The 22,434-nt window shown below is 44.2% G+C and overlaps 1 protein-coding gene across 15 annotated transcripts in view; it reads right to left on the reverse strand.

The window, feature by feature from the left end:
- Positions 1-1,303: 1,303 nt before the first annotated feature.
- Positions 1,304-22,434, reverse strand: part of CSNK1G1 (casein kinase 1 gamma 1) — a 193,981-nt gene continuing 172,850 nt past the window's right edge. For 13 of the 15 annotated variants that reach the window (XM_047735794.1, XM_047735795.1, XM_047735791.1 and 10 more), the window contains 2 exons: positions 14,138-14,244; positions 1,304-6,819 (listed from right to left, as the gene is read on the reverse strand). In XM_047735794.1, the coding sequence (XP_047591750.1) occupies positions 6,765-6,819; positions 14,138-14,244 (162 nt within the window). In that variant the 3' untranslated portion in view covers positions 1,304-6,764. Of the gene's footprint in view, positions 6,820-14,137; positions 14,245-14,350; positions 15,065-22,434 lie in introns of those variants that run through there. The other 2 variants (XR_007128513.1, XR_007128515.1) reach the window with 1 other exon arrangement.

Consider the following 22,434-nt stretch of genomic DNA (forward strand, 5'->3'; position numbering starts at 1 on the left):
CCAAGGTGCAAAGCTTCCATAGGTGTCTCAGATAAACACACGTGACATTTGCTGTTTCTAATCTTCACACCTCAATTCAGACCACCTCAATCTGGTAAAGGTTCTTCTAGGTAAAACTTGCACTGACAGGATTGATCTTCCCATACACCCACCCCCCATCGTTTTTTTGGTCAGGCCTCTTTTGCCACTGACTGGTCTGATGCTAACCATAGCTACTGGGAAAAATGTTTACCAAATTTATGTTTTCAAAGTACCCTTCTCCATATGACGAGCTAATGCTAAAACAGCATAAAAGCAGCCTCCTCTGTACCTCCCCCACCACTATGGAAAAGAAAAGAAAAAAAAAAAGCCTGATGGATAAAATGTTCTAAATGTGAAGTTTTTCCTCTCATGATGATCTTAAAACATGTCTTCTGCTTACTTACCTACCACTGAAAAAACAAATCATTAAGTAGTTGTTTAGTAACAAAAATTGTAACTAGCCAATCATGCCGAATGACAGTTGATCTGTGGCTATATATACATAACATACACACACTTGTGATTTTATAATTGCACATCATAGTTTTATCCTCTATCTGTATAGATGGTTAATTAGTAGAGCAGAATAACAAAGCTATCTTAACTTCCTGATGTTCTACTACCTAAGATGTTCTACTACCTAAGAACCACAGGGATTCTGGAACCAGAATGTGAGTCATGAATGTCCAAGTTCTGCCAGGAATATTTCAAGTGACTGACAGGACAGAGCAATGTTCAACCCAAAGGAATGAAGCAAAAATGCCAAAGTACCACGCCTTATTTTCATTCATCAGCCTTGAGTCATATCTAAATTAATCTCAGCTGGATTCTTTGTTACAAACCAACCAGGGGAAATTAAAACCAGACAAACCAACCAACCAACAAACCAAAGAAAATTAGTCAAGAAAGGTAAGACATTTTATTTTACATACAAAAAGGGTGCAAACTGAGTCCTTTCTTCCCCAAATTGGGGAAGAGGTATACTTAAAGATCACATTTGTGTTTTCCATGGTGCCCTAGGAAATGGGCTACTCTGAGATAACATATCAAGACCCATTTTCCGTTGTTGGTTTTTTGTTTTTTGTTTTCCCCAAAGAAGGCTACTTCCTCTGCAGAGGAGCTTCTCCCAATGGTGTATAAATCTCTCCCTGGAGGAACCATTCAAATACACTTGAAATTGACATTCATGTTTAAAAATACTACAAGTTTCATTTTCACAGCTGAGCTATGCGACCAGTGCCAGGGTTTATGAAACATCACATATCTAAAATAAAACAAAAAGAAAAAAAAATTTAACAATAATCAGACACATCCACACAGCAATTAAAACTGATTTCCACAGCTGATTTATACATCATCTAGTCTTAAAAAAATTGCAATCAAATCCCAACATCTTTTTTAAAGTACAATGGGCAAAGATTAAAGAAACAGACAAAATAATAATATAATAAATTAGAGCATGTAATATATCCAATGGGAATTGATGAATCAACATTACTTTCCATTGGGGGGGTGGTTATATTTTTGGTTTCATCTCTTATCTTTTCTGCTGTTTACTCTTCTGCTCGATAAATGGGGCTCATTCCCAGAGCCAGCTTCCTGTGACACTAATTCGAGAAGCTCACTTGTTAGTTGTTTACTTCTGAGAATATGCAGTAACACATGTTCCCAGCGGCCTGGGCTGTAAGTCTTTATGGAAGTGAACTGCACAGATGAGAATGTGCACGAATGCGCGTGCACACACACACACACACACACACACACACAGGCATACAAGTGCAACCACATATACACCCATTTGTAAGTGTATTTCCCCCCAAAGAAATGGCTCATTTTTCCTGAGACATTCCTAACAGATTGACAAACCTCTTAAAGAAAGCTTTCGGTGCAAGGGCTGGCCTGGGATTTGGTCTGGAGCTCATGAAGAGGAACACTGAAAATGTCTCACCTGCCCTGAAAGAGGGGGGTTTGCAGGGAAGGGGCAGTCAGGCAGCTGTCCTCGTGTGTTACCGGGATGAGTGCACTGCACCCCCACTTATTACCATGGATAACCCTCTGCTCTGAGACACTGAAGGTGGTGATGGCACTGGAAATATGATTGTGAGGACAAAGAGGAGGAAAGTAACAAAAGAAATTCTGTCCACAGAACGAGGTTTCTTTATAACATCAAGTTTGGTAACAAAACTAAAAATATATGGAGTACACGTTCACTTTTTCCTTTGTAAGCTGATCTACAAATACTGGGGTGGACTTCCTGGTTGCTTTTTAAGGAAATCTGTCAACTACTACTGTCTATATCCAGGGAACCTACTTACTATTTTGAATACAATGGAGAAACCTATTCTTTTGCACTCAGTCACCTGCAAAAGTAGTTATGAGAAACCTGTTTTTAAGACTGCTTAATTGATTGAAGACTTTCAAGATTCCTTATTTGTGGCTAAAAACTGCTCAAAACTCTGTAAACCCTCACAAGGGCCGTGGTTTCCTTTTTTTAAGATTCAGAAACGAAGCCACCCCTCCCCCCCACCCCAGCCCCCAAGCAAGACAACAAAACTAGAGGGATCTCATTTCGATTCCTGCCGACCCATCACAGGGAAGACTGGGAGTCACTGGCCATCAATCTCTAGACAGGGCTTTCCCAGAGGTCTGAAGTTGGCAAAAGCAAGAACCCCAGAGACAAGTGCCTGTTGCTCATATGGCCAATCCAGATGGGGTGCCATGTGACGCTGGCTCCCTAAGGGTTGCTGGAATTCATCCACCCAGCTTGGGGCAGTGTGGGGAGGGTGGCAGTGGACTGGCAAAGGCAATGTTGGCCAGATGGTTCCCTAAGCTCCCAATCTGAGGGACTCTAGCCCTAACGTGGCTGACACTGGAGAGGATATTGTCAGGGCAACTCACTGGGGATGGAAAACTGGCTTAAATATGAAAATGGAAGAGGTGACTGGGACACACACGAAGCAGGTGGAATTGGGAGAGATGCATTAGAAGAATACGTTCCTTTGAGATGCTTTCTGGGCTGTTTTTGAGAAACGCAGGCCATGCTTGCTCACTGGGCGGGGGGAGGGGGGGATAAATTCTTCTTTTGCATATGAAAAATTTAAGGCTATGATCTTTAGTAACCACTCCGACATACATTACCATCACTGCGTATTTCTGACATTAAAGATGGTTACTCGCACTGAGAATCAACACTGAATATGCACCATCAGCATACACTTCCAGTGAACTACGTTGGGATAAAGAGGCGATGGACCCTCTTCTGGCTTCTGGCGGGGGCTGTTTTCTTTGTAATCGGAGTTCATGGACATAAACAGATAAATCGACACCACTACTGAAAACTCCAGGATCCTGCCATCTCCTGTTGCCCCTGCGGGTCAGAGTGAAATGGAACTTGAACTGGAGGTCAGCCGAGTCCCTTGACTTGTACCTTCTTAGACTCTGTTTACTCCTAGACAGACCCAGTACAGCAGAATGTTCATTAAGGCGGTCACGAGAGCATAGTGGCTGCTGGCACACTGCCTGCCCTTGCAGAGGAGTCCAGAGTGAGATCCCCGGGAAATGGCACGTGTGTGCGGCAAGGGTTCAACCCTTGCAACGCCCGACTGCGCAGACGCCGGTCATCCTCTGGGCATACAGAAGGACCGTTTATGCCTGGCTGGATCGCTGGCCTGCCTCCCTCAATCTGCTCAGGACACAATGCCAGAGGGGCCGCAGGGCTTGGGAGAACTCCTGGTGGCATGTAGTAAGGGTTTTTTAATGAACAGATGCTGTTAGTACTTACTGCTAACTCAGAAGCAACCGCAACAATCCCAAAGAAAAGATCCCTAGGCACCATGTTGAGAAATGGAGAAAGCTCAAAAAACTGCAGTGAGTGGACTGGGGTGGCTGGTGGGTGGAGGGGGTGCCCAGCCTCGGGGGCCTGGCTGAGGCACAGCGCTAAGCAAATATAGCAAACGGGTGGAGGAGGGAGCCCTGATGTGCTGGTGGGGATGGTACTGATGGCCAAATTATTCCTTAGGTAGTCTTTTTATTTTTCAGGAAGATCGCAATAGAATTTCTCTGGGGTCTGGGACCACCTTGGAGTGCTAATGGCCTTTGTTATGAAAATCACATACCTAGTAAGAGATGTGGGGGGGGGACAGAGAAAGAACAGTGCATTAGGAAGGAACCCCCATAACTGCTTAGGTTTAAACCCCTCAAGAGCTAGCCTTTAAAAACATTTAAGCCCAAAATAAAGTCACAAACCCAGCTGCAGGGGGGCCTGCCCTGAGCCAAGCTGGTCACTGCCTTTGCTTTTTTGTGGAAGCAGAGGTGGGGAGGCACTTAGTGGGTATGGAGTGCCAGGATGCTAGAGGCTTTGTCACCACTTTCCCTTGCCCTCCTTTGAGAGAGAGACAAGGGATAAGGAAGTTAAAGATACTATACAGGAAGTTCAAGTTGCCCAAATGCCAATTAAGAAATAAGTTTCCATGATGGTGCCTTAACCACTAGGTAATATCGAGGAAGCAATAGTCAAAATCCTTGTGGAAAAGGGATGTGACACTGTGTCTCCCAGTCACTCTGTTCTGTATACAGGAAAATTTCTTTTAAAGAAATGAAAGATCACGATCTACACATGAGCTGAGCGGGTCTGGAGCCAGTAAAGTGATACTTCCTAGCCAAGGCCCAATGGAACGGCTAAAGCCCAGAAACTCTGATCCATGCGACTGCTATTTTTGCTCCATGTGAGATGCATCAAGGGACTTGTCAGGACATGCCAACTACCAGAAAGTATCCCCACATCCTCCAGTCCAAAAGATGGCCCTCCACCTCAAGCCAGAGGCACTGATTTCTGTGTTCCCCAAACCGCCAGCCTCTGGTCCTCCATGGTTAGCTCTCCCTACTCCCAGACACAAGGCCTTGTTCCCTGACGTGATTCTTTCTCCTCTATCACATCTGGAATGAGATCACTGTTTGCAAATCCGCTGAGCTCAAATGAAAATTGAGCACAATGAGATTAACTCCACATATTGATGACTTTCCAAGCAGTGAATGAAGAACCAAGACCCTTCACGGTAGTAGGTTCGCTGACTACCTCACATGGGAAGGCCGACGACAGTGGACTGGGGAAAATATGCTCTTGATACGTGGCCATCTTATTTGGAAGGAGTCTACATCCAGTTGAGAAGATAATTTCAGACCTTTCATTTCAATATCCTTTCCCCTGGAATTTTCCAGTACCAACCAATCTTATCCTCCTGTTCACGACAGCCCCACATGCTCAGTCCTCAGCCTGCTGCTGTGGACCTGCTGGGAGAAGATCTGTGGGTGCTTTCTAGTAAGGCAGGCCAGCCCAAAAGCTATCACTCAGCTATTGGGGCAGACAGTACACGCCGATTTTATTTCCTGGCCCTATGATACCAAATCCTGAGGTTCTCTGGCAGTTGGAAGGCAGGCTCACGTTCCTCCTCTTCTTGTCCACTAGTGGCAATATGGCAGTGGCTCTTTCATCACTAATCTGTCCCCCAAGTTACTATGGAAGTCACATGGCTATTTAGGTGGAAGTCCCTGGCAGTGGAGGAAACTAATTATTTCCAATTTTTTTGTCAAGCATCTCCTTCTGGTCACAGTCTGGCTTGGCTGGATCATCCCATGTGCCGGAGAGCAAGGGTGTCCAAACTGTAGGCTGATGAGGTCAAGAGGCTCTGGTAGGGACATTCTTCAGCAGTTGAGAAGATGAATGAGTATTCAAGTATGTTTCCTTGCCAACCTGAGCGTTGACTCAGAATGACACAGAGTTTGGCTTCTTCTCTTCTGGGTGCTGCAGACCCAACTTTTCCCACTGAGCATGTCCTCTGGACCCATGTTCTCTCTGAATGGCTTGGCTGGCCCCATCCCCCTCAAAACAAAAACAGTAAAACTCCCAATATAACCAGACACAATATGCATCTGCCATATTTTTTGTTAAAAAACAAAACAAAAACAAAAACTAAAAGTGCAATAAAGTCAGTTTTTTTTTCCTTTGCTCAGAACAATTTGTATTGTCCTACTACCATCTGGAGAACAGAGTTCGCTTGTCAAGAGAGCGAAGAATGCCAGCACGCGGGGACAGTAGACTGCAGATTTCTCACAGCTTGTCCAACAGTGTAACTTCATAGGAGGGAGCAGGGGAGGGAGGAACCTGCACCCCGTGGCCAGCTGGGGCTGGGGGCTGTGCAGGCACAGAGGAGGAGGGAGCCACATACTGCCAGGCACCCTGGTAGCTGAAGAAGGTTCTTCTCCTGCCCAGGCCTGCCTCTTCCCCCTGCCTCCTTGGCCACACCCCCCGCCTCTGGAGAGCCTTCAGCAGACAAAGCCTGTAACTCACTAGCTTCTCTGCTGGAGAGGGTTGAGGGTTGGGCAAGAACCAGGAGTAAACTACCGGGGAGGGAAGAGAATAGTAATAGTAGTCCTTGAGTTTTTGTGAATGACACCTTCACTGTAAACAATAGGAAGGAGAGTCAACCAGGCAGCCCCCCAAGGGCAATCAGTGGAGGAGCAGCAGCTCTGGGACCTGCTCAGAGCTTTAGGCAGGCGGGGTGGCCAATGACCTACTGGGCCCTGGCTGCCCGCACTGGCTCCTTCTGGGGGCATCTGTTTTCTTCTTTTTGGTTTGGATCTCTACCCTCCCCCACAGAGGAGTCCCTTCCAGTGAAAAGTGGCAGGAGCTGCAGGTGCAATCAAGTTAGAGTCCCCAGGGCCTGAGGACTCCTGGGAGGCACTGGTCACTTGTGGCGCTGGGCAGTCTTCTTCCTTTTCCTCTTAAAGAAACAGCAGCACCTGGAGCACAAGGAACAGCGCAAGTCAGTGCGGGAGGCCTGCAGCTTCCGACAGCTTCTGCCTGCTTCTGCTTACTGAGGTGGGGGGGATGGCTTTCCCCTCTGGCACCCACCCACAGGGCCACCCGAGTCTGTGGTGCACACACTGGAAGCAGTGGGCAGTGTCTGCCAGGAGAGCCAAAGGGAACAGCTGCTTCATTTCAATCTGTAGCCACCAAACCTCATCATCCAGAGGCTATAGGCTAGGCAGGGCCAAAACAGGCATCTTTGGGAGGAGGAGGAAGGAGGCTTGTTTCCCAGTCTCCCACTCAGCCCACAGTGCTCATCTTTATCTAGAACAAGGCTGGGGGTTCTCAGGGCTGCCAAAGACAGAGAGCAAAATGATTTCATGCAGCTGCAGTAGCCAGCGGGTATGGAGCTAAACTGAGGCAGACAAATCCCCCACAAAATCTGACTGCAACTCTAGAGGGACTTCATGATGCTGCCAGTGCAGGATTCTGGATTCTCTCCATCCCGCAGCCTCATCTCCACCCTCACCCAACCCGAGCAGGCAGGAGGAGGCCCAAATCTAGTGAGAACTGTGAGCCCAGATCCTCTGACTGAAATCAGCACAGCCCACTGTCTGCTTGGAGGGGACTGGTACCACAGCCCAGGCTCTGACCCTCGGCAAGTGAATGGCTGCAGGGTCCTCAGCTTAGCTCCTGAGCCTGCTGCTGCGGCACCAGACAGGGCTAGAGGGCTGGCCCTTGTGTAGGGTGGAGGTCAGGGCCTGCTCCCCTCCCCTACCCTCCACGTGCTGCTCCCTTGGGCAACAGCCACGGCTCCAGCACAGCCCTGAGCCCCAGCATCGCCTCCTTACTCCTGTCACTGGAATGGGGAACAGCTCTCACTGAGGCAGTGACTAAGTCCAGGAGGGGGTGATGAGGGCGGTAGCATGGCTGGTGCAAGAGACAGGTCTTTCCCAGGAAGCCGACGTGTGGGAAATGAGGATGGGAGGGCCAGAAGGTGTGGATGAGTCAAAGATGCCAGATGGTGGAGGGGGGAGTCAAGTTGCAAACTTGACCCTTGAAAGGAAAGCTTTTTGGAGAAAAGTCTCTGGTTCTCCTGCTTAAATCCCTCTGGGTTTAATGCCAGGGCCATTCATATGAAAATGAAAAACTGTTGCTTACTTCTCATGCCCCAAAATTCTCTGTTGTAGCTAAGATTCATTCCGTTTTCAGTCTGACCCCTTGGTACTTCGACACCCAAAGGACAGGTTATTAAAAAATTGGAGGTCTCTTAGAATGCAGAAACAGACATTTATACAGGTAATGATAACCTTTAACCATATCTATAGGTATCAAACGTGACCTTAAGGAGGTCTTAAAAAAGCTTTTCTGAGGGTATTAATGACTTTTGTGAAATACTATTTTAAGTTAATTTATTTATGTAATCTCTACCCCCAGCATGGGCTCAAACTCATGACCCCAAAAGCAAGCACCACATGCTCTTCCAATTGAGCCCGCCAGGTGCCCCATGAAATACTGTTAATGGGTGTGAATATAGTCCCTAAACAAACGGCAGGTGTATTTGCAGACTGAATAAATTCTTTTAAATAAAAATGACCAATGCTTTCAATTATTTAAGACGGTCTTCTCCCTGGAGAAGGCTTAAAAAAAAAAAAAATGGTCTTTTTCTATTATATATGTTTTAGAAAATGGACATTTCCAAGTTGAAGGTCCTGAAATTAACATTAAACAAGGCAAATTAAATTTCATGAGAGCACCAGTACTTCAACAGAGCTACCTGTTCCCTGTTAACCATGATTTTCAGAGACATCATTAACATTTAAGTCAATTTCTATTCTTCTTTTTTTGGGGGGGGTGCTAAAATGAGGATTTTGTGTTTTTAATAAGAACAATCACAATGAAGTCCAAAATACTATTTTGGTCCATTTCAAATTATACTATTTCATTTTACCTCCTTCTAGGCAAATCCTAAGAATTAACATCTGCTTACAAGCACATCATAACCTGATGTGCTGTGCTGAATTTGCCTGACCGGAGGGGAATGTGAGCTGTGATTTTCAGGCCTGGATGAATTTTTGCTAGTTACTATAGTTAATGCTTCAGCAGTAGCAGAAGCTTTTCTTAATTCTAACCCCAAGGAAACAGGCCCCACAATCTGTTCTTCGACCCTCGAGTTTCTGTGGTTACTATTGGCAACAGGGCCTGTTAAACTGGGTCAGACCCCAGACCAAGCCCACTGACTAATTCCATACAGACATCTTATTCTCTGAAGAGAAGGAAGGTGCGTGATGAACCCTTCTTATGTCGTAGGTTTTCTTCCAGTTGATTCTTTGATTGGATGACCAGAAGTTCTTAACATGCTGGAGTCAGAATCAGTCTATTCTCCTTGGTCCCAAGCCACCACGTGCTCTTTCTCCAGACCTGTGAGCCACTACCTCGCCCTTACTGCACTCTTGCTACATCCTGGCCCTTTCCCCGTCTGCTACCCCTTTGTCACCCATCTCTTCTTGAGTGTTCTTTTACATTCTTCCCTTGCTCTAATGCCTAGCTCAGGCCCCACCATATCCGTGAAGTCTTCCTGTCCATAGTGACCACTTGGGGGACAACAACAAGTGTCCTGGAGAACTACTTGTCCTTTCAAGTATATATGTCTTATCTCTACAGCTAGGTGGCACCTAAACTTTTTGGAGTACCTAAGCCAGATGGTACCTAAGCTTTGGGGAACCCCTAGACTTCCAAGCAGAGTTGGATAAGCACACAGCAGGCTCTGTATTTACATTCAGAATTATGCGACTGACATCTCACAGGAAAAAATAGACTATGACAATGTCAGATTTACACAGACATGTTTGTTAGATTAAACAGGCCAAATGTGCTCCTCAGTACCATAAGACTACAAAGTCTATTTCCATTAAACCCATTTGTTATCTTCCACATAGCCCTGTCCCTGTAGGCAACTTGGCTTAGACCACCTGGGGTTCAGAAACTGGTGTCCAACCCAGTCCCTGAAGACAAATAGAAACAAGGTGATCACAGAGTCCAGCAGACTGTTATCACCATGTAGAACACGACCCCATGCATGCAGACGATGTGGGGGGGTTCTCATTCCAGACCACAACAGACCAACTCGCTCAGGAGCATCTGGAAGGCCACAGGCAGCAGCTAAGAAGAAAGCTGGAGAGAGGGCTCTTTCCTGTAGCAAGAATGTGCCTCACTGAACGTGGACTCTTTAGGGCTTCCCCTTCCACGTAGCTCCTATTGTTCCTAAGAATGCATTCAAGGAACCTTCTCCAGGAGTTGGAAAAAAGAGGCTTCAATATTGCATTAACTGAGTCAGCCCTTGACCTACTAAATGTACTCTGACAGGGAAAAAAAAGAAGAAAAAGACAATAAACGAAAAGCAAACAAACAAAAAGAAAACCAAAACAACAACAAAATGTCCATTTCTCCCCCCAAGAAGGAGCACTTTTTGAGAGACTCATTCTACAGACGAAAGAACCAGCTGAATCAAAAAGGAAAGTCACAGATTTTTTGCAAAGCAGCCAATTTCCAGGTGAGGGACCAAGCTATAGAATGTGAGATTATCTGGCAACAACTGACATTGTGAATGATAATCTAAACAACTGATTAGTAACCTTGTCCTCCTGCTCCTGTCCCTCTCTGTCTGATTATCTCTGATCTATTAGTTTGGGAGACAATTCACTCAGCTAAAAATAGAAAGGTAATTCTGGATACTTTGGGATATTGTTTTGACAGGAGACGACAGCGATGAGATGGGTTTGAAAGGAAAGAAGGAACAGATTAATTCCTGGGTGTAGGCCTGCCCCATCCCCACCTTGTGGATCTAGTTCCCCAGTCTGGGTGGTTATGGCACAAGGAGGCATATGGAAGCCATTCAGTGTTCCTAAGACATTTTGTTTGGTTTTGCCAATCCCAGCCCAGTCTGGTCCGCTCCCCTAGCATGTGGACTGGAGAGAGGGACTCACCACAGGTTGAGCATTTTCAGGCAGCTACAGAGTGTGTAAAGAGAAAAACACAGAAAGGAAGAGAGAAAGAGAGATATTAGTCCACAGAGGTGAGATGGAAGCGACTCCCTGTGAGCCATGCAAACATGCAGTATGTGTCTGTGTTTCGTTTCCTCCTCTGTTGAGGTACGGTGAGTACGCCCAGGCCACTTGGCCCCCACGCTAAGGAGGAGGGGGCAGGTGCCTGACAGAAGCATAGAGGAGGGAGCTGGGTATCTCAGTGAGGGGAAAGGTAAAACAGAAAGAACCCCAGAGTGGGTTTTCCTGGGCAATTTCCAGAAAGGTAGCAGGAGAAAGAAGAAACAATTCTGCCTCTAAGAATTGAATCAAGCACCAAGTGAGCCATTTTGGTTCCCACACAAAGCTTTACTGTATAATGTTAGGCTGACCTCCCAACTATTCTGAGGGAAAGAGAAGTCCTTAGCCTTTCCAGAGTTCCAACATGCCTGACCAAAGCAGCTGGCAGTTAGCTCTCCCCCTAGAGGAGGGGGGAAAGGCTTCAGCCACCCTTTATTTTAGTAGGAAATGAAGCAGAGCAAGAAGGGTCACTGCTCTGGACTAAGGTATAACTGCCAGGAGAAGGGCCTACATCCCATTCTTGTTAATTCCCAGGAGAAACTGCTAAGTTATATTTGGTAGCTAACCAAAAACTCCTATTTTTACCCTAACAAAAATCAACCAAAAAGCTGTCTTCCTCACCACCCTTCCAATCATATTTAAACAAGGACATGTGTCCTATAACCAGAAGAAAAGGGCAGTTAGATATTCATTTCGTAAACAGAACAAAAACCAAGACCCTGTTATGTCTCTCCTCCTTTACACAAAACAAGCTGGGTGAGGAACCCAAGCTCAAAAGCTTGGAAGGGAAGGTTTCACGTATCTCCCCAGTCCCTGGGTGAATCTTAACAGAGGCAACAGCCCTCTTTTTCCCACAAGCAGGCTGCATGGACAAATGGCACCACAGCTGCGTGCAATGAGGGGTTGTTTGGGACGTCTCGTGCTTCTCTAGCTGTGACTTCTTCCCATGAAAATGATCGAGCAGGTGGATTCACGGCTACCCCCTCCCTCCAAAACACAGAGATGGCCAAGAAGAAACACACATGGTTGTGCTGACAGTTCCCTGGGCAAGATGGATTGGTAGCTCACGAAATCACTGGGGGAATCAGCACACAAAATGCCCTAAGCTTTGAGCTTTTGGATGACATTTGGTCAAAGACAACTGCTCCCCCCTGGTTTCCACACATTTCTGAAGGCCCAAACCTGGAACTAGTGGCAAAGAGGCACAGCAGTCCTTTTTACTAAATGGGGGGACTTTAAACACTCTTCATCACATCTTAGAGTTTAGAATATTCCAGAACAGAATTCACTGCATTGCAATCTCTTTGTGTGAACAGCCCCCTCTTTTACACACAGGACACAAACACCACAGTCACATACACAATCAGTGTACACATTTACCAAAACGAAATGAGAGAATGGGTTCAAAAGATAAACCTATACAGTACACACCAGAAGACGAAAGCCCATTCAATCTTGGCATTCAAAGTACACTATTAAATCCAGAACTAAATGCCTGGCCTCCAAAGTAATAGCCACAACATGAACTGGGAGTGAGGTGGGGGTGGGAATGGGTATACCCATCTTTCAAGGCCAGACAGTGTTTAAATCAGAACATGCTTAATGTCCTGATTCTTAACCTTGGCCACACATTCAAATCATCTGAACTTTAAAATTTCCTGATGCTAAGGCCATAATCCCAGATAAAAGCAGAATCTGTGGGAACAGGATTCAGAAATACATATTTTCTAACACACCCCAGGTGATTCCAAAGTGCAGCCAAGGTTGAGAACCCAGAGGATAGGAAGTACTATACTGTTTATTTCAGAGAATGAAGTTTTGTCACAGAAGCTGGAAAAACTGTGAGTACTATTAAAATCTCCAAAGTCTCTGAGACCAGAGAGCATGTTTCCTTACTAAAAATGGTCTCTCCCTGGCATTAAAAACTGCCCCTGCCTTCCTTGCTCATAAGGGCTCTCCAGAAACCAGGAGAGGAGCATCTGAAGCTGCCTGCAGTCAGCAGGGACTTGACAAGAGAGAGTCCAAGTCATCCTTGAGTTGTTCTTTACCTACTGGGAAGGAATCCCCAAATCCTGGCTTTCTGAGGAAAGGACCTCTTGGAAGCAAAGTGAGTTTGTCATACGGATGGGCGGGGGAGCAGAGGAGTGGGCAGGGGACAAGCATGCAAAGTGTAGCCCAAAGAGAGAATGCAGGTCTCGACTGGCCTCCCACCACTTTACACCCAGAGGTGTAAGCATGTTCTGGTGGGTACTGAGGTCACCTGGCGCTCAAGAGAGCACCTGGGACACAGTGTCACTATTCGTATGTTGTCTGCTTCTGAGAACGAGATACTGGGATAGACTGAATGTTCTCGAAGGGTTTCTAAGAAAGGTCATCCGTGTCAGGCTCGGCAGCGGTTACTGATTTGTAAAGGACTTCTCTCTCCCTACCTCATGTCTTCTTGGAGTTTCGGCCTGGATTGGAATTTGGGATGGGGCAAAAAGGGAAAAAAGTGATAGAAACACTGCTTTAGCAGTAGACGTGGCAGTTACTCCCCCTTCTACCCCCTATGCTAAGAGTTTAACCACACGCCATGCAGAGAGCACCAAGGGGCTGGTGGTATGGTAGGGCAACACATTCACAGGCAAGAGAAGCAGAAAAGGGAGTGGACTCACCCCTCCCCAACAGTGTGATTTCCTCTCCTCTCAAAACTCTTCCTCACAGGTAGAGAAATCTTGCCTGACTTAACAGAGTCTCTCTGATTCCAGAATCATTTAAGTGAGAACACAATTGGCCCTAAAACTCTTGCTCCAGGACTATACATGCAGAGTTCTTAGCCAAGAACCAGGCATCAAATGCTGTTCAGTATGGTCCATGACTTCAGATAAGCAGATTTTTCTCTGTATCCCACAGGGAGCAAGAAGCTTGAGGGACCCAAGAGGCTCATGACTACTATCCATTTTAGCTTCTTATACCACGATTCTTTTAGTTCACTAGGTCTTTTGCCCCATGTGGACTAGAAAAATGTGATGATCTTCCCAGAAATCACAGCTAAAGAAGGGCAGAAGCAGCCTTAAGGTACCATGCAAAAAAATAAAACAGTCAAAGGAAGAAAGCTAAGGACACAAGCATGAGGAATCCAGTCTGAGATGAGCAGCACATAGAAAGGAAAAGACAGAGAAGACTTTTCAACCTAGGACATGAGAGCCCCCATGAAAGATGAACGTACTTAGCTTCCTCGACTACCTCCACCTCGGCGTGAGCTGTGATTGGTGCATTGGAGTGGGCTCCCGTGGGGTCATCGACATTCAGCTCTCCGTTGGTTGAGCTAACCACCTGAAACAGAAAGATGGAGTGTGATGGACACCATGGCAATAGGAGCCTCCTGCCAGTACCAGAGAGGGTCCCTAGGGGAGATCTAGTCTCTAACTTAGGTACTAACCAGGCAGTGTCTGGAATGCTTGTCTTCCTGAGCTGAGGGGCCAAATGTCCTCATTTAGGTCAGGTTCCCAGGACCGTATCATGTGAGAATACAAAATGCAATGACGTAATCATGTAACAGTAGCTTCCACACTGAATGCGTACTCTGTGTCAGCACTCTGTTACACTGTGTGTGTAAATTTAATCTTCACAAAAAGCCTGTGAAAGAGGTCATGTTAACTTGCTTTAATTCTACTACTCTCAGTTTCTTATGCTAGAATTATAAATAGACTCAGGGATGATGTTGAAAAAAAAATTCTAAAAAGGAAATCAATAGTGGGCATCAGAAACTATAAGCAATCACACTTTCCTTCAGGAATTTCTTCACGGCTTTGACCACTGGTTTGAAGTTACTCAAACAACAAGAGTGCCGCATCCTCTCTGCTGAGAGGGCAGACGGTAAGGAAACGCTTTCCTTTGGAAGACCAGTGTTATTTCAACAACCTTTATTTTAGGTTCACGATCATCCCATTTCTCACTGATGGTCCCCAAATTGTAACTGAAGGCTCTCACTCCTGTCATCTGGTTAATGTGGACCCGATCAGGCTTCTCTTGCTTGTGCAGCTGCTTCTGTCACTTGGTTTCATTTCCAGCACATGATTCCTGCTTATGTGGGTGCTGGGAAGTGGGAAAAGGGACCCCGCTGGACAAACCACTCTGCTGTTAAAGACCTTGGCTGAAACATGGGAGAGAACCACAAAATAGGATAAATGGTTCGGATATCACATGCCCTTGGGTAAGTAACTTCATCTACTTGAGACAGTTTCTTATAGGCTGATGTGAGAATTACACAAGCAAATGCACCAGATGGCGTTTGGGAGGATACCTGGCACCCGACACGGTAGCAGAGCACACACAGTAACTAAGATATGGGCTCCAGGGTTAGTCAGCCCTGGGTGAGAACCCTAGCTCCACCACTTACTTGCTGTGGGTCCTTGGGCAAGATCTGCAATCTTTCTGTGCCTGAGCTTCCTAAGTTCAATGGGGAAACAATGCAGCTTACCCCTAACAGGGTTACTGTGCAGACAATGTACACCAAGTCTTCAGCCCCATGCCATGGTACATGGTAATGGCTCAGGAAGTGTTCATACTACTGTTATTCTCCCTCCATAAATGTTTATTCTTTTCTCCCTCTTGATCTGGGGTCCTCACCAGCAGCTTATTTGAAAAAAATTTCAAGAATAGTCATGAAAAGGAAGGCAGAAGGAAATGTGTTGAGTAAGGGTTCTTTGGGGTACTTACATGAAGAATAAAGGGCACACAAGGTAAAGAGTACTTAGCAGTAGTCTCTACTTACCATTATCTCTAAACCAGAAATATTTATTTTTCTTATAATACATGCTTAAAATAATTGAAACAATGCTATATGGTTAGTCAAAGAAAACTACAACATTCAATTTGGACTTACCTAAGGGATCTGATCAAATTTACCATCTCTCATTAATGGAACCACTCAACCTTATTTATCTCCTGACATGACATAATAAATATTATATAACATTACCTATGTAATAGTCTTCCAAAAAAAAAAGTTTTATCTGAATCTAAGTATGATGGACAAAAACAAAAACAAAAACAGACAAACCCAAAATATGGGACTTTCTATAGGACAGCAAGCCTGGACTCTTCAAAAAAGACTTCTCTGAAAATTTTAACACAGGGCTAAGTGTTACAGACTAAAAGAAATTAAGCAAATAAGAGATTGAAAGAAACTAACGGGGCATAAGAACTAAATGCCAATGCATACCTCGATTAGGTCCTGTACCCTATAAAATTAATCTGGGGCACAACTGGAAATGTGATAAGGACTGAAAATTAGATATTATGGAATTATTATTCAATTTCTTAGATACAATGACGGTATTGGTTACATGAGAGAATATTTTTGTTCTTAGGACATGTGGACTAAAGTATTGTGAGATAAAATGCAATGAAGTTTACAGACTACTTTCAGATACTTTAGCACACCACCCCCCCACACACATCACCACCACAGAATGAAAGACGTGGCAAAATCTTAATAATCATTCATCTATGTTAAGGATACACATGGGTTCATTTGACCACCATTACCACCACCACCATTAACTACTACATAAATTTGAAAATTTCAAGATAAGAACATAGGGCAATAAGCAGCAAAACCGAAATATGAGTGAAGATTTACAGATTAGAGAAGCACAGCTCCTCATGCGAATGCTGTCCCGTTAACTTCCTTAGCCTACATTTATTTCCTGGGGCACATTCTGGCTGCACGCTGGAGAGCATGCTGGTAAATTCATTCTGCCAGCACAAGGGCTAGAGGAGAAAACACTGTAAGTTTCTCAGTGAACTCTCAGTCCAGGAACTGGACAAGATGTTAAAGAAAATGTCTTGGCTTCTACTGAGACAAAGCAGGAGTCAGCAAGAGTCACCACTGCCAGCTGCTTGATGACTTTGGGTCATGGCTCCTGTCCACAGTGTTTCACAGGTTGTAGGCTCTCTAATTCCTCTCTGCTACGAATTGCCACTTGGCCCATAAGCAATGTCCTTGGGCAATCTAAGGAAGTGCAGGTATTTCCATTTTACGGACTGGAAATCCTGTCTGTATCAATAAGTGTCTGGTCTCAAATCAGTCAGGCACAAATGGGAACCTGATCATCTGGTGTCTAACTTTTAACCTAACTATGCCTAAAATATCCTACTCATCTAGGTCTTAAGAACATCCACATCAGAGGCTGGAGGGACAGCATGGCAAACCACTGAACTGCTTGCCTAGATGGGCAGTAAATGCTCCTATAGGTGACCAGAGAGCTGGACTCCAGGCCTCGCTCCAGCCTCCTCTGTGAGTCCTGATTTCTAGTTCTAGAAGACCAGGCTGACAGCTCTGGTCCTATCTACCTCATAAATACTATGGCAGTTAAATACAAGGATGCTGAGGAAAATTAAGAAAAACAAAAAACAGGAGCGCCTGGGTGGTTAAGTGGGTTAAAGCCTCTGCCTTCGGCTCAGGTCATGATCCCAGGGTCCTGGGATCGAGCCCCGCATCGGGCTCTCTCCTCGGCGGGAAGCCTGCTTCTCCCTCTCTCTCTCTGCCTGCCTCTCTGCCTACTTGTGATTTCTGTCTGTCAAATAAATAAATAAAATCTTAAAAAAAAAAAAAAAAGAAAAACAAAAAACAAAACCCCAACCCCCCCCAAAACAATAAAAAAAAAAAAAAACCCAAAGCACCCTTCTGGATGTAATGAATTATCAGTATTTTATTTTATTTTATTTTTTTTTTTTTTTAAAGATTTTATTTATTTATTTGACAGAGAGAGATCACAAGTAGACGGAGAGGCAGGCAGAGAGAGAGAGAGAGAGGGAAGCAGGCTTCTTGCCGAGCAGAGAGCCCGATGTGGGACTCGATCCCAGGACCCTGAGACCATGACCCGAGCCGAAGGCAGCGGCCCAACCCACTGAGCCACCCAGGCGCCCATGAATTATCAGTATTTTAAAAATATATTTTATTTATTTGAGATAGAGCACAAGTAGGCTGAAGGGCAGAGGGAGAAGCAGACTCTCTGCTAAGTAGGGAGCCCGATGTGGGATGAGCCAGAGGCAGCCACCCAACTGAGCCACCCAGGTGCCCAAATTATTAGTATTTTAAGCAGTATCATTTTTATACCCTTTTTGCTGAATTTTTAGTATAATTTCATAGAAAAATAAGTTTATTTGTATACCTGGAATGTTGAAAGTTATTTTGTTGTAGTCACTATTAAAATTGATCCAACATTCCTCTGGCTATATCGCAAATATCTTAAAGGACTAAATGAACAAGATTAAGGTAAAGTGCTATTTTAAACTTTAGTCCTTAATATTAGTAACATCTCTTTTAATAAGTTAATATTTTAAGTAAAAAATTTGAGTTACTAAACCCCATTTTTCAAAACATGACCATGAAGAAAAATAAGAGTTATATACCAAAGGAAGCAATACTTTAGTGGACAGTCAACATTTCAATCCTCCTTCTCACAACTAACATATGTGGTAGTTCTGTACTTTAGCTTCCCTGTCTGTAAAATGGGCATATTATTGACCTCAGCAAGAATTGGAATTAAAAATTATAAAGATTTGAGCAAAGTAAATATTAGTTAATAGTTGAATGTCATTCTTGGGGTGCCTGGGTGGCTCAGTGGGTTAAAGCCTCTGCCTTCGGCTTAGGTCATGATCCTGGGATCGAGCCCCGCATCGGACTCTCTGCTCAGCAGGAAGCCTGCTTCCTCCTCTCTCTCTGCCTGCTTGTGATCTCTGTCTGTCAAATAAATAAATATAATCTTAAAAATAGATAGTTGAGGGGTGCCTGGGTGGCTCAGTGGGTTAAGCCGCTGCCTTCGGCTCAGGTCATGATCCCAGGTCCTGGGTTTGAGCCCCGCATCGGGCTTTCTGCTCAGCAGGGAGCCTGCTTCCTCCTCTCTCTCTGCCTGCCTCTCTGCCTACTTGTGAGTTCTCTCTGTCAAATAAATAAATAAAATCTTAAAAAAAAAAATAGATAGTTGAATGTCATTCTTAAGTCTCATGTCTTTGCCTGGTCCTGAAACTTTCTAGGTATTTCCTATATATTTTAATTTAAACAACTTCGGGGTCATTTTTTTTTTTTTTTAAAGATTTTATTTATTTATTTGACAGAGAGAGACCACAAGCAGACAGAGGCAGGCAGAGAGAGAGAGAGAGGGAAGCAGGCTCCCTGCTGAGCAGAGAGCCCGATGCGGGACTCGATCCCAGGACCCCGAGATCATGACCTGAGCCAAAGGCAGTGGCTTAACCCACTGAGCCACCCAGACGCCCTGGGGTCATCTTTTTGAAAGAAAAAACTATACTGCCTTCTTGAATTTAGATCTTCCACATGTGGAGGACTTGTGACAACAGTAGCAGAATGGGAACCATGGGGGTGGGGCAGGGGGGTCTGCCTATTAAACAGGTTAGAATGGGAGTGTCTACGTGCCTTACTAAAGCAAACTCTTCTCATCTTGGTGCTCTGTATTTCCTACCATGTGCTCTGTTGGTCATTCAGGTAGGCTAAGCATGGTCTGACCACATTATCTTTGGGAAATGAGACGACTTGAAAATACGTGTCATCTGTTGTGTTAGGAAAGTATGGCTGATTTGGTTTGCAAAAAGCATAGCCTTTATGAGTATACACAAACTGTGGCTACAATGAGAGAGGCAGATATCCTGAGGAGCACCAGAGCTTAATGTAATCTTAGGGAAACTGTACACGTGCCTATCCCCTACCCAAGTGTCAAGGATGCTTGCAGAACTAAGTTTATAGGGGGTAGAGGGAGGCTGCATTTTCCAAAAGTGCCGCCAGAGACTCTAATTAACTCCAATTTTAAAGACAACCCCTCACAATGGACAATTAGGAAGCACTGTCCAAATGAGCACCTCTGTGTTCCAGGAACACAAATCTAGTAAACTGTCCAGATGTGCTTGATTATGGAGGTATTTTCCTTTTAAAATATTTAATCTTTACATTTTTCCCTAATGAAAAAGCATGTTTACTGTAAAAAATTAGAATATTAAAAAAGACTACATAAAAAGTACAAGTTTCCAGAGATAACATCACATGGACATGACTAGTGGGAAATTCAGTATATCTTCCTTGAGAACAAGGTTGTACAAAGTATTTACATAACAAGTAGTAAATACTTTAGGCTATACAGTCTGTGGAAACTACTCAACTCTGAGCATGAAAGCAGACATCCACAATATATAAACAAATGAGTATGCTTATGTTCTAATAAAACTTCATAAAAACAGGCAGAAGGTGGGATTTGGCCCACTGGTTGTAATCTGTCCTCCCCTACTCTACATTGTTTCTTTCTTTTCTTCTGTATACACTAACATATGTGTATGTTATCCCCCATATATATATGTATATACTTATATACAGTATATAAAATATATGTTAATAATGTACAATATAAACAATATATTGTATATTAATATATTATATACATATTTATATATTATATACAAATACATAATATATAAAATATGTTTATATATATATATTTACATCTATGTGTGAAAATAAAAATAGGGCCAAATTTCATATATTGTTTTACAACTTGGTTTTTATTTTTATTTTTATTTTTATTTTAAAGATTTTATTTATTCATTTGACAGAGAGAGATCACAAGTAGGCAGAGAGGCAGGCAGAGAGAGAGGAAGAAGCAGGCTCCCCACTGAGCAGAGAGCCCGATGCGGGGCTCGATCCCAGGACCCTGAGATCATGACCTGAGCTGAAGGCAGCGGCCTAACCCGCTGAGCCACCCAGGCACCCCGGTTTTTATTTTTTTAAGAGATTTTTATTTGACAGCGAGAGAGGGAACACAGGCAGGGGGAGTGGGAGAGGAGAAGCAGGCTTCCCGCTGAGCAGGAAGCCTGACGCAGGGCTCGATTCCAGGAACCTGGGATCATGACCTGAGCAGGAGGCAGACCCTAAACGACTCAGCCACCCAGGCGCTCCTACAACTTGCTTTTTCCATGAAATATCTTAGACCTTTTCCACAGGACCTAGAGATCTCCATCCACTGTATGCAAGTATTATGTTTGTTTTGTTAATGCCAAATTTTGCTTTATTTTTTAGTATATGGTCGACTACTAAAAAGTTAGTTGCATCAGATTTTCTGGTAACAAGTGGCAACATACATTCTAGAACTGTAGCATCCATAACAGTAGCTACTAGCCACATGTGGCTGCTGAGTACTAAAAATGTAGCTAGTTCAAACTGAGATGTTTTTTAAGAGTAAAATACACACTAGATTTCAAACACTCCATTTAAAAAAAAAAAGTAAAATATCTCATCAATTTTTTCAAGATTTTTTTTTAAAGATTTTATTTATTTATTTGACAGAGAGAAATCACAAGTAAGCAGAGAGGCAGGCAGAGAGAGAGGAGGAAGCAGGCTCCCTGCTGAGCAGAGAGCCCGATGTGGGGCTCGAACCCAGGACCTGGGATCATGACCTGAGCCGAAGGCAGCGGCTTAACCCACTGAGCCACCCAGGCGCCCCTCAAGATTTTATTTTTAAGTAGTCTCTACACCTAATATGGGGCTCGAACTTGCAACCCCGAGATCAAGAGTTGCACACTCCACTGACTGTGCCAGCCAGGCACCCCTCTCATAACTATTTTTAATACTATGTGCTGAAGTATTTTAAACTGGATTAAATATATTATTAAAGTTAGTTTCACTGTTTATTTTTAACTTTTAAACGTGATTACTAGAAAATTTAAAATCACATATGACTCATTTCCTTTGGCAGCATTGTTCTGGAATATGTGTCTTCAGTATCTGTGCATTTCTGAGGAATATTTATCTGAAACTGGATTTACTGAATCAAAAACTGTAGATAGTTAAGATTTTATTTCTTTTAAAGATTTATTTATTTATTTGACAGACAGATATCACAAGTAGGCAGAGAGGCAGGCAGAGATAAAGTAGGAAGCAGGCTCCCTGCTAAGCAGAGAACCCGATGCAGGGCTCGATCCCAGGATTCTGGGATCATGACCTGAGCCGAAGGCAGAGGTTTTAACCCACTGAGACACCCAGGCACCCCTATTTTTTTTTTAAAGACTTTTTCTTTCCTTTTTTTTTTTCCCTAAACATTTTATTCATTTATTTATTTGACAGACAGAGATCACAAGTAGGCAGAAAGGCAGGCAGAGAGAGAGAGAGAGAGTGAGAGAGAGGAGGATGCAGGCTCCCTGCTGAGCAGAAAGCCCGATGCGGGCCTCAATCCCAGGACCCTGGGATCATGACCTGAGCTGAAGGCAGAGGCTTTAACCCACTAAGCCACCCAGGTGCCCCAATATTTAAGATTTTAAAAGACAGTTCCAAATAATCCTCTAAAATAGTTGTAACTCCGATTTCAACAATACCAGAAATCTATTAAACTTATAGATTTCTGCAAATGTGATAGATGAAAATTGTTATGTATGTATATGTACGTAAATTGTTTCTGCAAGGATTCAGGGGGAGGGGACACCTGAGTGGCTCAGTCCATTAAGCTTCTGCCTTTGAGT

This window comes from Lutra lutra, chromosome 7 (assembly GCF_902655055.1).
Source record: "Lutra lutra chromosome 7, mLutLut1.2, whole genome shotgun sequence".
Taxonomy (NCBI): Eukaryota; Metazoa; Chordata; class Mammalia; order Carnivora; family Mustelidae; genus Lutra; species Lutra lutra.